The sequence below is a fragment of the Diabrotica virgifera genome, chromosome 6 (assembly GCF_917563875.1).
Source record: "Diabrotica virgifera virgifera chromosome 6, PGI_DIABVI_V3a".
Taxonomy (NCBI): domain Eukaryota; kingdom Metazoa; phylum Arthropoda; class Insecta; order Coleoptera; family Chrysomelidae; genus Diabrotica; species Diabrotica virgifera.
Genome location: NC_065448.1, coordinates 115,075,141 through 115,093,044, shown reverse-complemented (window position 1 = coordinate 115,093,044; position 17,904 = coordinate 115,075,141). Strand labels below are relative to the sequence as shown.

The 17,904-nt window shown below is 30.3% G+C and overlaps 1 protein-coding gene across 1 annotated transcript in view; it reads right to left on the bottom strand.

The window, feature by feature from the left end:
* LOC114341509 (facilitated trehalose transporter Tret1) overlaps positions 1-13,050 on the bottom strand; it is a 113,705-nt gene extending 100,655 nt beyond the window's left edge. Inside the window, exon 1 of the mRNA XM_028292309.2 lies at positions 12,811-13,050. Within this exon, the coding sequence (XP_028148110.2) occupies positions 12,811-12,880 (70 nt within the window). The 5' untranslated portion in view covers positions 12,881-13,050. The remainder of the gene's footprint in view (positions 1-12,810) is intronic.
* Between the last annotated feature and the right edge of the window lie 4,854 nt (positions 13,051-17,904).

Sequence of the window (17,904 nt, the reverse complement as noted above, 5' to 3'; positions counted from 1 at the left end):
ATTTTTTTTAACAATTTTTTTTTAATCAAATTGCAAGAATCAATATTTTTGGCCTCAACAATTTTTTCTTCAATTTTTTGGACCATTCTGGACAAAAAAGGTCTCACAATTTTTCTCTTAAGTTGATCGTTTTCGACTTATAAGCAATTTAAAATTGAAAAAAAACGAAAAATGGCGATTTTTAAGGCTTAATAAATCGGTTAAAAGTTATTATTATGAAAGTAATATATGACTAAATCAAAGTTAAAAGCCCCCCCTACAAGATCCTGAAGAAATTTTTGTCATTATTTTATTACTAAGCTGTTATTTTTAAGTAATAATAATAAGCGCCATGCACGTGTGCGGGGCTGTAAATGCTGAGTGCGAGAGAGAAGCCATTCCAGCAGTCCAATTTTGCATCTTACTCGCACTCACATTTACAGCAGCGTCAATACGATCTAACCACTCATTGTTATTAAATAAAAATAACAGCTTAGTAGTAAATTAATGACACAGATTTCTTCAGTATCATGTAGCGGCGACTTTAAACTTTGATTTAGTCACTTTCTGACTTTCAAAATAATAATTTTTGAACGAGTTATTAAGTCTTAAAAATGGCCATTTTCGCGTTTTTCAAATTTTAACTAGCTTATAACTCAAAAAAGATCAACTTTAGAGAAAATTTATAAGAGGCCTTTTTTGTCCAGAATGGTCCAAAAAACTTAAAAAAAAATTAGTCCGGGCCAAAAATACTGATTTTTGCAATTTGATTAAAAAAAAATTGTTAAAAAAAATTGGCCCACTTTTCTCATGGGCGACTTCTTGAACCTTATTCTGGGATGTCTCACGAATGTGATTATGCAAAAATATCTCATGGGAATATTTTTCCCAACGAACCCGCCGTTTCCGCCTTGTCTAAACACCTTTGTCTATCTCGGGTCTAGTATAATTAGTGTGACCAACTAGCCCGAAAAATCCGGGGCATGGCCCGAATTACGAAGTCGTGTCCCGCTGTCCCGGGCAAGGCTTTCGGACCATCCGAATTTTCAACGTTTTGGTAAAATTTTATTTTGAAATTTTGAATACGTTATTCTTCTAAGAATTCACATCAAATTGAACTGGTGGGACAAAAAAAAGTGGACAATTTCTAGAGTGTAATACTAATACCACATCCCAAACGCATGCATTTTATATCGTGGTATTATAGTTCTATAGGAAAACTAAAACGGTGGACTTTTTTTCGTTTCTGTATTTTAATTATCGTCTTCTGAAAAAAAATGGCCCGATTTGCATTGAAAAGTGCCGGATTTCAAGTATTTTTTTCAGCCTTGTCCCGGATTCGACTGAATTGGAGTTGGTCAGACTAAGTATATATAACGATGGTATTTGTGAAGCAGAAGTTCGGAGACGTATTGGTATGACAAAAAATGCGATGAGTCCCCTAACTACAGTTTGGAAAGACAGATATATCTCTCAAAATATCAAAATGAGACTGGTGAATGCCCTTGTTGTCTCAATATTTCTATACGGAGCAGAGACTTGGACTATTCGCGCATGTAAGCGCCAAAAAATTGATGCCTTTGAGATGTGGTGCTGGAGAAGAATGCTATGCATACCTTGGATAGCTCATAGGACAAACGTTTTCATGCTAAACAAACTCAATATTAAAAAAGACTGTCCACAATATGTCTGCAACGAATTTTGCAATTCTTTGGTCACGTGGTTCGCAGAGATGAAGATCAAGAGGACGATCAGCAACTAGACAGTCTGACCAAATGAAGCATTCAGCTGGAAACTCATTCTGCGAAGCTCTTAGAGCAGCTGAAGATAGAGACCAATGGAGAAACACTATTAGGAATATTGGAAGAAATCACGATCCTCAGTAATGGGAAAACGACAAGAGAGAGAAAGATGAGATTAATTGATTAATTAATCAATTATGTTAATAATTGTTACGTTAATTGATTAATAATTAATTAATCAATCAATTATGTTAATTATCATAAGGATAATTGATTAGCATCAACTGATTGGCGTACGAACAACGGATTTTGTTATTTGATGATTGTTAAGGGGACTAAAAGAATAACATTAGCAACATTGATTTTAATAACAGAATAATTTTTGACCTAGCGTACCTTTTCGTGAAAAATCGGATATTTTTCGAGCGATCATCGGATAATCTAGAGAAATGCGATTGGCAACACTGCCTGTAAAACTCTTCATGCATTCGTCCTTCATAGATAAAATTTTAGTTAACTGTACTGATACCGAACACTCGTGGAATACCGGTCGGACTCCGATATCAACCGATTGTAGAAACAATACTCAAAATAGGTACTCGCTCTGATACGATGGGTACGAGGTAACGAAGTAATCAGAGTAATCAAAGTAACGATTTGCCTCTCTGTATAGTAATCGTTACTTTCGGTATTCGTAAGTAACGAGTATTTTGTAACGAATAGTTACTTTTTGAACATCACTACAGCTCGGTCAATATGACCGAGATATTTTTTTCATTTTCATGCCAGAGACACATTTCCACAAATTTCTTAAGAGGCTACAGTAGCGATCAACAGGTAGCAACAATCGCGTTCCAAGATTGCGGCTCTAATTTTGAATATTTTGTCGAGATATTTGGCACACATATTCGTAATATAATAAAGAATAGCGGTACAGAGCCCAATTTCAGAAATATGTTAGTACGTGGAAATTACTCTATAACTAAACAAAATATTGAAAAAAGGAGCCTGTATCGCCATTAAGAAGAAAAAAAATTTCTTCAAATAAACTTTTTTATCCCATGCCTAGATTTGGTTTAATCTTGAAACTACTAAATTTTTTTATTTCTAACAAGAAATCGAACATATTATAACTCAATAACTAATTAGGCAACATAGAGAAATTATCACTGTCATTTTGACAAACCTGTGTAAGATTTTCTCTAATCTGTTCTGTCATCTTTATCGATATCTGTTCAGTGCAGTAGTTAATTTAAGAATTCGTTTTTGTTGTTTCATAGGAAAGTAGTGTTTATTGATAGTTAATTTATTATATATTTGTTGTTATTGTATAAGTTGTTGGCCTCTTTGAAAGAATAGATTGTTGTTAATTGTGAGTTTTAGTTATATGTAGTTAGGTAAGTATATTTTACGTAAAAATATTTCGAATTCTAATGCGAGTATATAAAGTTTTAAGAGGATGTTTTATTCTAAAAATATTTTCAATAGTTTAACAAAATGGAAAAAGTAAATCAAACGAAAAATATAGTGAAACCTTCCAAGAAAAAGTCTATTAAAAACCGTGCCAAAATTATGCGAAAATCGAAATTTGTTTCGCTTCACATCAAAACATGATTATTTCTTATTGTTTTATTATTAGATATTTCATGCAAATACCTTTCTAAATACATATCTTATCATAAAATTTTCACCCATTTTGGTTTATTTTTATAAATATCTATTTATTAATAATAAAATCGTTTTCTATTACTTCCATTTAGCGCGAATATGATATTGTCAAAATATTAATCTTAGATAATGTCAAAGATTACCACTGTTGCCAAAGTTTATGAAACTATGTCCCGAAGTTATATTTTGTTGCTACCTGTTTACTGTTTAGTCTTAATATGGGTGACGTAAATTTCTTTCATAAGACTTTATTATCCGTGGAAATCTACTTCTGCGCAGCTTCGTCCAAAGAATGAAAATGTTTTCCCATCTGCAATATACCACTTGGACTGAACGTAAAAACCATACAAAACACTCTGGCAGCGAACGAGTAAATAAATAAAATCTACAAGGAAAAGAAAGTATTTTCCCGTAGTTGGCTGTATACCATCAATCAGAAAAATTTATTGGAAAAATCCTTTGTAAAAGGTACAAAAACTTTTATTAAAATCCCTTTAAGGGCTACATCATAACAGAACGTTTTCGATTTTCTTACAAAATCATCATCAGTGTAATATTAAACAGGTTGAATAGGTTTGGTGGCTCAGCTAGCATTCAATCTGTTTAATATTACACTGATGATGATTTTGTAAGAAAATAGAAAACGTTCTGTTGTGATGTAGCCCTTAAAGGGATTTAAATAAAAGTTTTTATACGTTTTATAAAGGATTTTTTCAATAAACTTTTGTCATTAAGAAATGTTTAATAAAGAACATATCAAAAAGTTCTGATCCAAAAGTAAGTGCTTCACTTTTATTAAATAGATGAACTCCAAAATTAGTTGTTTTTTAAATACCTACAAAAATATAAATTTTAGAGAGACAACTGACTTGATTTCTCTAAAATTAAATCTACAGCTTCTATAAGTTTTTATTTATAATGCTCTCAAGTCACCCCTCTCACAAACAATTAATTTATTATAATTTTTCAACTAATTATTTAAATTAAATTTTACAAATTGGAAATGAAAGAAAAACATTAAAATTATCTTATACATGTAACAAAAAGAAAAAAATGTGAGCATAAGCACGGTGTGGGCGGAAAATGAGACTTACATGAATTTTATTTAAAAATTATTTAAAAATATGTAACTAATATAATTTTACCTATAAAACTCTAAAATTTGCACAACTTACTTTTCAAGCATCTTAATACATGATGTTTTGTTCAAAAAAAATCTCACAAATTTAATTCAAATGTAATATAATTTTCGAAAACTGCATAGATTTACAGAATTACTACCACTTTACAAGGATATTACTCAAGTTTAAACGGATATATTACAATTTTATAGGTTTTTTTAAAGCTTAAGATGGATTACTTAAAATGCACTAAATTATTTTACTTTAGTATTGAAATAAACAACATCTTTTTGAGAAAATTGGGAAAAAAATGTAATACAAAAACCGAAAATAATCAAATATTATTATCACAAGAGAGTGAAAATAAATAGACAATAATACGAGAATTTTTCGAAAACTTGTTGCCTGGAAATAAGCGTAAGAAAAAAATTGGAGTGTTATTTTTTTAATTTTTATTCTTATTATCGTGAGATATTCGACAGATTATTTGTTAATGCTTACAAATAAAATTCAAGTCTTTGTATAAAAACATTTAGTGACATTTTTCCCAATTAATATGACACATATTTTTCAAGTTGTCAAGGTGAACAGCACAGTTTAGCAAATATTCAGACGAGGATATCAATAAAATATTGGTTAAAATTATTTTTAAATACAGTTTTGTTCATGAAGTAATCTTACAATAGTACAATCGAGCGATTAAAATTGCGAATTTGTGTTGTCCTCGTGATAATTTAACATTAGATGCAAAACTAAAATTTTTTTAAATGTGACAGTTGTCAAAACTAGGAAATTCGTTGTAAATAAACAGAAACAATCTACCTAAAAATATTCTCTCTATAATAATCTAGGTAGAAATTTTCCACTATAATAATGATCTGATTGGAGAGAATTGAACACGTGATGAAAAATCTTACTACACGATTTGAAATTTAAATCATTGAAAAATAATCAGTTAAAAAAATGTTTATACAAATTCATCAAAACTTTTTTCTGTTCAACTTACCTAAAATACATTTAATTAATTTAAACAATAATAAATGTTAAAAGGTTTTTTTTAACTCTTATACAGTATAGGTCTGCGTAACTGGGAACCTATTGAAAACTTCTTTATTATCAACTTTACAAAAAAAAAACTTTTCTATGGATGCTATACAATGTGCAACTTCTCTCACTACTTACATACATTCAAAACGAACAATTTCTCAGGATGTGAGAAAAGTCGGCCATTGCACCGAGAAATATTTTTTCTCACGGGTTCCATACGTAGAATCGCGGTTTCCATGGCAACATGCACAATACAGACACAAATATTTTTGTCAAATAAAATGTGTCAAATCAAAACTTACCAGGAATTACCTTTCGAAACTGTTCAAATATAACTGGTAACTATAATTTTAAATAAATAAAAGTATATAAATATTAAGAATATTAAATACCTACATACTATGTGTATAATATGTATTTTATTTCAATTTTGGCATATAATCTACATAATACCCATTTTGGTTTATTTTTATAAATATCTATTTATTAATAATAAAATCGTTTTCTATTACTTCCATTTAGCGCGAATATGATATTGTCAAAATATTAATCTTAGATAATGTCAAAGATTACCACTGTTGCCAAAGTTTATGAAACTATGTCCCGAAGTTATATTTTGTTGCTACCTGTTTACTGTTTAGTCTTAATATGGGTGACGTAAATTTCTTTCATAAGACTTTATTATCCGTGGAAATCTACTTCTGCGCAGCTTCGTCCAAAGAATGAAAATGTTTTCCCATCTGCAATATACCACTTGGACTGAACGTAAAAACCATACAAAACACTCTGGCAGCGAACGAGTAAATAAATAAAATCTACAAGGAAAAGAAAGTATTTTCCCGTAGTTGGCTGTATACCATCAATCAGAAAAATTTATTGGAAAAATCCTTTGTAAAAGGTACAAAAACTTTTATTAAAATCCCTTTAAGGGCTACATCATAACAGAACGTTTTCGATTTTCTTACAAAATCATCATCAGTGTAATATTAAACAGGTTGAATAGGTTTGGTGGCTCAGCTAGCATTCAATCTGTTTAATATTACACTGATGATGATTTTGTAAGAAAATAGAAAACGTTCTGTTGTGATGTAGCCCTTAAAGGGATTTAAATAAAAGTTTTTATACGTTTTATAAAGGATTTTTTCAATAAACTTTTGTCATTAAGAAATGTTTAATAAAGAACATATCAAAAAGTTCTGATCCAAAAGTAAGTGCTTCACTTTTATTAAATAGATGAACTCCAAAATTAGTTGTTTTTTAAATACCTACAAAAATATAAATTTTAGAGAGACAACTGACTTGATTTCTCTAAAATTAAATCTACAGCTTCTATAAGTTTTTATTTATAATGCTCTCAAGTCACCCCTCTCACAAACAATTAATTTATTATAATTTTTCAACTAATTATTTAAATTAAATTTTACAAATTGGAAATGAAAGAAAAACATTAAAATTATCTTATACATGTAACAAAAAGAAAAAAATGTGAGCATAAGCACGGTGTGGGCGGAAAATGAGACTTACATGAATTTTATTTAAAAATTATTTAAAAATATGTAACTAATACAATTTTACCTATAAAACTCTAAAATTTGCACAACTTACTTTTCAAGCATCTTAATACATGATGTTTTGTTCAAAAAAAATCTCACAAATTTAATTCAAATGTAATATAATTTTCGAAAACTGCATAGATTTACAGAATTACTACCACTTTACAAGGATATTACTCAAGTTTAAACGGATATATTACAATTTTATAGGTTTTTTTAAAGCTTAAGATGGATTACTTAAAATGCACTAAATTATTTTACTTTAGTATTGAAATAAACAACATCTTTTTGAGAAAATTGGGAAAAAAATGTAATACAAAAACCGAAAATAATCAAATATTATTATCACAAGAGAGTGAAAATAAATAGACAATAATACGAGAATTTTTCGAAAACTTGTTGCCTGGAAATAAGTTTAAGAAAAAAATTGGAGTGTTATTTTTTTAATTTTTATTCTTATTATCGTGAGATATTCGACAGATTATTTGTTAATGCTTACAAATAAAATTCAAGTCTTTGTATAAAAACATTTAGTGACATTTTTCCCAATTAATATGACACATATTTTTCAAGTTGTCAAGGTGAACAGCACAGTTTAGCAAATATTCAGACGAGGATATCAATAAAATATTGGTTAAAATTATTTTTAAATACAGTTTTGTTCATGAAGTAATCTTACAATAGTACAATCGAGCGATTAAAATTGCGAATTTGTGTTGTCCTCGTGATAATTTAACATTAGATGCAAAACTAAAATTTTTTTAAATGTGACAGTTGTCAAAACTAGGAAATTCGTTGTAAATAAACAGAAACAATCTACCTAAAAATATTCTCTCTATAATAATCTAGGTAGAAATTTTCCACTATAATAATGATCTGATTGGAGAGAATTGAACACGTGATGAAAAATCTTACTACACGATTTGAAATTTAAATCATTGAAAAATAATCAGTTAAAAAAATGTTTATACAAATTCATCAAAACTTTTTTCTGTTCAACTTACCTAAAATACATTTAATTAATTTAAACAATAATAAATGTTAAAAGGTTTTTTTTAACTCTTATACAGTATAGGTCTGCGTAACTGGGAACCTATTGAAAACTTCTTTATTATCAACTTTACAAAAAAAAAACTTTTCTATGGATGCTATACAATGTGCAACTTCTCTCACTACTTACATACATTCAAAACGAACAATTTCTCAGGATGTGAGAAAAGTCGGCCATTGCACCGAGAAATATTTTTTCTCACGGGTTCCATACGTAGAATCGCGGTTTCCATGGCAACATGCACAATACAGACACAAATATTTTTGTCAAATAAAATGTGTCAAATCAAAACTTACCAGGAATTACCTTTCGAAACTGTTCAAATATAACTGGTAACTATAATTTTAAATAAATAAAAGTATATAAATATTAAGAATATTAAATACCTACATACTATGTGTATAATATGTATTTTATTTCAATTTTGGCATATAATCTACATAAAAGCACCTAAATTATTAACTTTTGTAGTTTGAACTCTTGACAAGAACGCATCCATGGAAAAAGTACAGTGTACAACACGTGAGAAAACGACATATTTCTCCCTCGCTTGATTTGCGGCCCTTGCCTCGTACCTCGGCTCGTGCCAACAAACTTCTGCTCTCGTGAGAAATATGTCTTTTTTCTCTCTTGTTGTACAATATACTATATTCTTTATAAAATGCTCTGCATCATATAGAATCTAAGATGTAACTATCAAATATCAAATGTTATTAGTTTTATACGAGGTAATGTCGCTATGAAATTAAACCGGCATATCTGCAAAAATTGAGTTTTCGAGTCCTTGGTGTCTCTTGACACCTTGAAAATTTCTTTTTCCCTTCTATTTGTATGTCAAACCCGCCATATCTTATAGTCAAAGAAAAATCCGTCAGATGGCGTTGGACGGGTATGCATTTACGTGTAAATGGCCACTTTGTTTATCAAAAGACAGATATAGTGCGCAATACGCCACTGGCTTCAAAATGTTCATGGAGTAAAGACGTCCATCATGCAAGTAAAACTGAATTAGCTGACAATAGTAAGACCCTACGGTGACATAAAAGCGCAAAAATTACACTGAATTTAAAGTCACACTTGCATATCTGCATTTTTCTGGTGACAAGCAAAAATTACACCGAATTTAAATTCATACTGGCATATTTGCATATTTCCCTACTACTACTATCGGTTTACAGCGTTCTTCGACGCCTTCTGACTCCTAACCGCCATTCTTCTCTCTTTAACCATATACCTGGAGGGATTTCTCTTTCCTCTAGTTCTTTTTCAATTCCCTCCCTCCAGCTTCTTCTCGGCCTTCCTCTTTTTCTTCTCCCTTGTGGTGTCCATGCCAAAATCTGTTTAAGGACAGAATTTAAGATATATCCCTTAATTTAATAAATTTCCGATTTATTTGCAACCAATACTTCAATAAGCAGTAATTGTCTAAATTTTATTTGTACATAAGATTGAAGTGAGGTGAACCAAACTGACGTTAAATGGAAAATATTTCATGTGAAAACTTTAAAGTGCTCTGCTCAAAAATATGAATTTTGCTCAAGAGTAAAGCATCTTTGAATTTCACAATATAAAAAATTGATTTAAGAAAAGTTGTTTGGAATTAAAATTACGTTTCAATGTTCAATTACATCCTTTACAAAACTTTATTATGGTAGGGGAGCAAAGTATGCTAAATGTGCAGTCACTCGAGCGTGATGGGGACCTATTAGATTGTGAAGAGTAGGTCCTAAAACCAAAAAAAGTTAAATAAAGTTTTCCATTTTAGTGGGCGCTTGCCATTTTTAATCTAATTTTCCATTTCCAACAACCGTTTTTTCCAATTACAACGCCATCTATCCATAATTCGAAAGAATGTTTTAAATAAAAGTGACTTATTTTTACGTAAGGAATCCAAATCTGCAATAAAAATGAGGGTTCCCATTTAAGATTTTAAAGTTACCCCCACCCCACCTTCGTGAGGATCGTGTTTTGTGCCATTCGATAGATTTTTCAAAAATATTGAATAAGTGTATTTTACAGTTTTTCGATCTGATGTTCATTTCGCGAAATATCGTGGGATTCGTATTTAAAATATTAAATTTACCCCCACCCCTGTCCGTGGGAAGTCGTGTTTAGTATCATTCGATAGATTTTTAAAAAATATTGAGCACATATTTTTTAGTTTTTTGATCTGTCATTCATTTCGCAAAATATTCGCTTTTTTCTTGTGAAACTTTGGGACTCGCCCATTTCCTTACGCCCGGCTCAAATCGTGAGATTTTTGAAATATACATTCTTTTGCATGTACTTAACTTACCTTATCTTAATCTGACAATTTCGAGTTTTTGTAAGGATCGATTTTTTTTTCGGGCCCCCCCTAACGAACTTCCCTGTGTTAAGAGCCAATATATGGTAGAGGTAGATCTACAGGGCACCAGGTTTCTCCTCATATGATAATCTGACGCGCTCGAGTAACTGCAAAAATCCCCGCTTGGGCTCCCCTACCATTATCAACTTTACAAAAAAACTTATTCTTTATAAAATGCTCTGCATCATAAAGGATCTAAGATGTAACTATCAGATATCAAATGTTATTAGTTTTATACGAGGTAATGTCGCTATGAAATTAAACCGGCATATCTGCAAAAATTCTGTTTTCGAGTTTTTGGTGTCTCTTGACACTTGAAAATTTCTTTTTTCCCTTCTATTTGTATGTCAAACCGCCATATCATATAGTCAAAGAAAAATCCGTCAGATGGCGTTGGACGGGTATGCATTTACGTGTAAATGGCCACTTTGTTTATCAGAAGACAGATATAGTGCGCAATACGCCACTGGCGTCAAAATGTTCATGGAGTAAAGACGTCCATCATGCAAGTAAAACTGAATTAGCTGACAATAGTAAGACGCTACGGTGACATAAAAGCGCAAAAATTACACTGAATTTAAAGTCACACTTGAATATATCTGCATATTTCTGGTGACAACCAAAATTTCACTGAATTTAAATTCATACTGGCATATTTGCATATTTCCCTACTACTACTATCGGTTTACAGCGTTCTCCGACGCCTTCCGACTCCTAACCGCCATTCTTCTCTGTTTAACCATAGACCTGGAGGGATTTAGGGATTTCTCTTTTATCTAGTTCTTTTTCAATTCCCTCCCTGCAGCTTCTTTTCGGATTTCCTCTTTTTCTTCTCCCTTGTGGTGTCCATGCCAAAATCTGTTTAGGGACAGAGTTTAATATATTTCCCTTAATTTAATAAATTTCCGATTTATTTGCAACCAATACTTCAATAAGCAGTAATTGTCTAAATTTTATTTATACATATGATAGCGTTGAGGTGAACCAAACTGACGTTAAATGGAAAATATTGCATGTGAAAACTTTAAAGTGCTCTGCTGAAAAATATGTATTTTGCTCAAGAGTAAAGCATCTTTGAATTTCACAATATCAAAAATTGATTTAAGAACTGTTAAAATTACGTTTCAATGTTCAATTACATCCTTCTAATTGAAATATTGTGAACTATAAAGGTACTTAACTCTTCAGCGAAAAATTGAAAAAATGTGATATATGTATCTAATGGTTGCATTTTCGATTTTAGACTAGTTAGAGCATTTTATAAAGAATAACTTTTGTTCGTAAAAGTGATAAGTAGTTATCATAATTGCAATAAAATGATCATGAATATCCGTAATTTGAGAAATATTTGCATTTTTTTTTTCAATTATGAGGATGTTATTGCATACTAAAAAATATAGTTTTTAATTCCAAACAACATAATAACAATTCTTGATATTCTGAAATATAAAGGTAATTCACTCTATGAAATTCATATTTTTGACATACCTCGTATAAAATTGTTTTGACATACATCGTATAATGGTTGAGTTTTAGATTGTAGGCTATTCAGAGCAGTTTATGAAAAAAAAAACTCGTAAAAATTTCGTAAAATTGATAATAAAAAAGTTTCTCATATGGTTCCTAGTTACGCAGACATGTTGTATAAGAACTCAAATTTTTTTAGCAATTGAAGCAATTGGAGCAATTTTTTGAATTTTCAAATTGTAATCTCCTCACTTGTCCTCTCAGCACAATCAAAAACAAAACAGAAACATTTTTGATCAAAGTGAAATGATGAATTCAGCGATATTTTTAAAATTGTTTATACAAAACAAATTGTTATTGTTTAAACAATTAACAAACAATTAGCGGCTAAATATGTGAGTAGAACTTTTTACTTTATCATTATATAAGCTAACAAAAAAAGTTTTAGGAAATATAAGCTTGTTTGAATTTTTCCGAAACAATGCAAGTTTTCGTTTTATATTTACACTCCTAAAATAAGACATTTTATGTTGTACTAAGCAGCGATGTACTAATTACTAAAATATCATTTATATAGCAATAATATATTTATTTATTTATTAAGCGCAACAGGCCTTGTAGGCCTAGGGCTATATAACAATAATATAGAAATAATAATAAGATATAATATTAAAAGAAATAATGAGAAATAAACAGTTAAATAATCCTCTTGCATACAGTATGATTCAAAATCGATAACCTGAAGCACCTTAGTTTCTTCAAATTAACATAAAATATTAATACTTGAGTAAATAATGTAAAATCTTCTTATCTTTTTAAACCACTATGTACAAACCTGCTAATACTGCTGATATTTGGGGTAAAGTTCCTTTAAACATGTTAGTGAATCCTGGAGTAACTGTCATTTTAAAATTCTTTGTGATCAACTATATAATTATTATGTCTTAAAAAATAGACTATCACAAAAATATATCAAGTTTCATATTTTATAGAAAATTCTACTATTTCTACTACATTCTACTTTATTTAAAAAGAATATTGGTATATATAACCGACTTCTTAAAAATGTAGTGTAAGCAGCTGATCCTCTATATATCACTTTTAAAATTTAAATAAATATTTTCTCATGCTGCAACATTGTGAAAATTATACGTGGCTGTTATTTTTATTACATATTATAGCGGTATGATACAATATAGTATTAATGCTAAGATACATTTTTAAAAATTATTTAATTTAAAATTAAATGATTACAAACTTTATATTTCATTGCATTATAAGGACAGTTGTTTTCGAAATAGTCCAGAGAAATAAGATTTTTCTCGTGACACATCCCCCTCCAGGCCGAAGCCAAATTTTTTGAGTAGTATGGACATCTGTATTAATAACCTATATGTTTCCTGCAGCCGATTTTGATGATAAACATAGTTATAAACAAATGAAGATCAAAAAACGGTAAATTTTCGCTTTTTTCGTCTATTACTAAAAAGTAGAGCATTCGAAACAAATTTGAGAATAAGAAACTCATAAATCATATAAAATGCTTCAATATGGCGTTCGCTGAGTATGTCTATCCTTATTTGTTGCATAGAAAATGGCAAAATAAATCATACATTTTGAGATTTTATAAATGTTCATAACTTATGTAAAAATTAAGTTAGAACCTTCTTATTACACGGAGTGCTGAGACTTGTGGTTCTTAAATTATGTTTTAAATTTCAAAGCAATTGGTCAAATAGTTTAAAAGTTTTATAATTTGTTTATCCCAAATTCATTTTTTTGCAACACTGTAAGTCAGAAAATTATGCTGTTACAGTAACACTTAGGACAGTTTATGAAAGAAGATCATTTATACTATTAACTTAATTAAATAACAAGCTGAAATTGCGAGCATTATCATAACGAAAACTTTGTTTATATACCTATTTAAATTCATAATATTATAAATTAGCAACAACCGCACACTCAACAATTTCTATTTCTGATGACAAAACACCTACGCAAAGAGCTAAGTTAAACGAACTTCGTACTGAGCTGAATCAAAGAACGGATAACGGAGAAAAGGATTTGACTATTAAGTTTATAAGAGGCAAACCAACCATTCTAAAGAAACATTTAAACTGAATATCTCCAACAGCTCTAGGACATCTGATCTAGGTCACCGAGAACTCACCTGCTACTACCAAAATGTTCGCGGTTTAAATAGCAAAATTCATCTGTTTAATCGTAATATAAGTGACTGTGAATATGATCTAATCGCTTTAAGTGAAACTTGGCTACACAGTTATGTATTAAACTCTGAATTATTTCCTAGTAATTATATTGTTTTCCGAAAAGATCGCAAATTTCAGGAGGTAAATAAGAACCGGGGTGGTGGTGTATTGCTTGCGTTACAAGATTTTATTATTTCGGAAGTTATAGACACCTCTGCATTTGATTTACAATTTCCATTAATTGATTTGCTTATTGTTAAATCTCAAATTAAATTTAAGAAATTTTATGTACTCGTGATTTATTTACCAGACAAACTGACTTTACAAGAATTTGAATATTTTTTTGAGTGCTTGGAACAACTTGATTATTTACATAACGATGTCTTAGTGTTAGGTGATTTTAACGTCCCTAAATTTATAGAAAATGACACTTCCGATGACAAAACTTCTATAATTTTAAGTTTCTTGCACTCTTTTGGTATTGGTCAATTTAATGGGGTTGTAAATCACTTAGGTAGATCGCTAGATCTAATAATGTCACATTTTGCCTGCGAAGTAATGCGTGACATGTCCCCGTTAGTCTATGAAGATTCCCACCACCCAGCTCTTATAATTAATATTACGAATATTTTTGTAAAGGAGTCTAGGTTCAGGTTTGGTTCTGACCAGGTAACTTACAACTTTAAAAAGGCAAATTTTTGTGATTTATATAGGGAATTGTATGAAACGGATTGGGCTTTTCTAGATGAATCTTCTCAAGTTGATAAAGTTGTAGACAGTTTTTATAATAGAATTTTTCTTTTATTTAATAAGTATGTTCCTGTCTACAAAAACTTCAGCCACACATATCCACCTTGGTTTGATGCCGATATTATTCGCTGTATCAAACTAAAGGTTAAGCACAGGAACAAATTTAGATTACATAAAAACCACTCTGATCTGCTTGAATTTCAGCGCCTAAGACATCTTTCAAAACTAAAAATTAAATTGGCATACAACGAATACATCGAAAATATACAATTATCCCTTTCTGTAAACCCTAGAAAGTTTTGGTCATACGTAAATGCTAAAAATAACACTTCACGGATTCCTGGTGAAATGAAATATCAAGGCATTGCTACTTCTGAACCACAAAATATCGTTGATATCTTTGCTGAATACTTTAATGATGTTTATCAAGCAGGTAATATACTAACCAGTAATAATGTCTTAGCGGTCAACACTGAATTTTTAAATTTTTATCCTGTTCAAGAAACTGAAATAATTCTAGCCAGCAAAAAATTAAAAAATAAGATGACTTCTGGACCTGATAAAATACCCTCTTTTTTTATTAAAGATTGCATGGGTGCTTTAACTAAGCCATTATTAAAAATTTTCAATTTGTGTTTATTATACAAACAGTATCCAAGTATCTGGAAGGAATCAAAGGTATGTCCTGTTTATAAAAATGGGGAAAAATGTTGTGTAGAAAATTATAGGCCCATATCTATTATATGCAATTTATCCAAAATTTTTGAAATCATACTTTATAATCGTATATAGTCTTTCACTCGTAATCAAATTTCACAATATCAGCATGGATTCATTGCTAATCGATCCACAGTTACAAACTTATTAGGAATAACACAGTGCATATCTGAAGCGTTGGATAGGAGATCCCAAGTTGATGTTATATATACTGACTTTTCAAAGGCCTTTGACAAAATTCATCATGGAGTTCTTCTTTCCAAATTGTCCCTTTTTGGTTTTTCTAAAGATGCTGTCGCTTTCATAAAATCCTATTTGTCTGGTAGAACTCAATTTGTATCTTATAATGGTTATAACTCTCACAAATACATCTGGATACCTTCATCTGGAGTCCCACAAGGATCAAATCTAGGCCCACTCTTGTTTGTGTTATTTATTAATGACTTATGTGAGAAAATTTCTGTACCCTGTTTGTGTTATGCAGATGATTTAAAAGTTTACTTAGAAATTAACGATATCAATGATTGTCACACTATCCAGAATGAACTGAGTGGTGTGCATGAATGGTGCAAAGAAAACTATTTAAATCTTAATGCAAATAAATGCAAAGTTGTAAGTTACTCAAGGAAACATAATAGTATAAACTATGTTTATGCTATTGATGGTAGCGAACTGGAACATGTGAATAAAATTAAAGATCTTGGCATAATTTTCGACTGTAAACTTTCATTTACTGAACATATATCTTTAAAAGTTTCTGAAGCACTTAAATCATATGGATTTGTAGTCAGAAATAGCCGAAATATTACTAACATAAAAACTGTCAAATTACTATATTTCTCTTATGTACGTTGTAAATTAGAATATGCGTCTATAATTTGGTCTCCATTTTATAATTCACATGTTCAGTTGATTGAGAAGGTGCAGCGTAAATTTTTGAAATATTTATCATTTAAGATTAACGGCATATATCCAGAGAGAGGCTGCATAAATAGTGAGCTGTGTAATAGTTTAGATATGGTTTCATTAGAAATGAGGCGAAATTGTGCTTCACTAATATTTTTATTTAAATTGCTGCATAATTTAATTGACTGTCCCGATATTCTCAAACAAATAAATTTTAATGTACCTTCTTATCATGTTAGAAATGTTTCCACGTTCAGAACTACACAAGCTAGAACAAACCTGATATTAAACTCCCCCATATTTGTTATGTGTGAAAATTATAATTGTTTGGTAAGCTATTGTGATATATTCAACTGTAGTATAAGTCAACTTGTCAGAATGGCTAAGTCTCATTTGAATTCTTAATTCACTTGGTAATTATCTTTTCTTTTTTCTTTTCTTTAAAATTTAAAATTTAGTTTATAATTAGTGTAAAATTGTCCTATAAATGGATACCTGTTGGACAATAAAGCTATTATTTATTTATTATTTATTTATTTATTTATTTATTTATAATATAGAAAATTGCTATTACGAAAAACTGTTTAGAATTAAAAATTATGTTTTAATGTGCAAGTACATCATTCTAATTTAAATGTGAACTATAAAGATACTTTACTCGAAATTCATATTTTTTTACATACCTCGTATAAAATTATTAAAATTTGATTCATGATGGTTGCATCATAAATCTTAGACCAAGAAGATATTTTTATGAAGAATAACTTTTCTTCGTCAAATTAAAAATACAAGAGTTATAAATGAAGATGATGTTGGTATCCATAATTTGAGAAAATTCGTCAAATATTTTTTTTATTAGAAGGATGTAATTTCACAGTACCGGCGCTAGGGTATCAGATGCCCGCCTGCAAAACTAGCAACTGGCGCCCCCCCCCACCCACACACACACACACACACACACACACACACACACACACACACACACACACACACACACACACACACACACACACACACACACATACTTGTACAATACCAATGGAACATTGGGACCCACATGTCCGAAGATCAAACCGGTCGCACTCCTTAATAGAGTGGTACCTATCTGACCCCCAAGCTATACCACAACCTCTCCTCATCGCAGTACATAACGAGTGAGGAGGCTTTGTACTGAACATTACCTTGGATGCCCTGGATAATATGGACGTCCTCTGTGTTACTTTCTGTGGTTAAGCCACCTGGTTTTGTGCCTTGACCATCAACAAATTGTGTGGATGTGGATGTCCCCGGTAAATTAGGTTCGGTTACAGTTTTGTTATACTCATCATTATCATTAGGTAAAA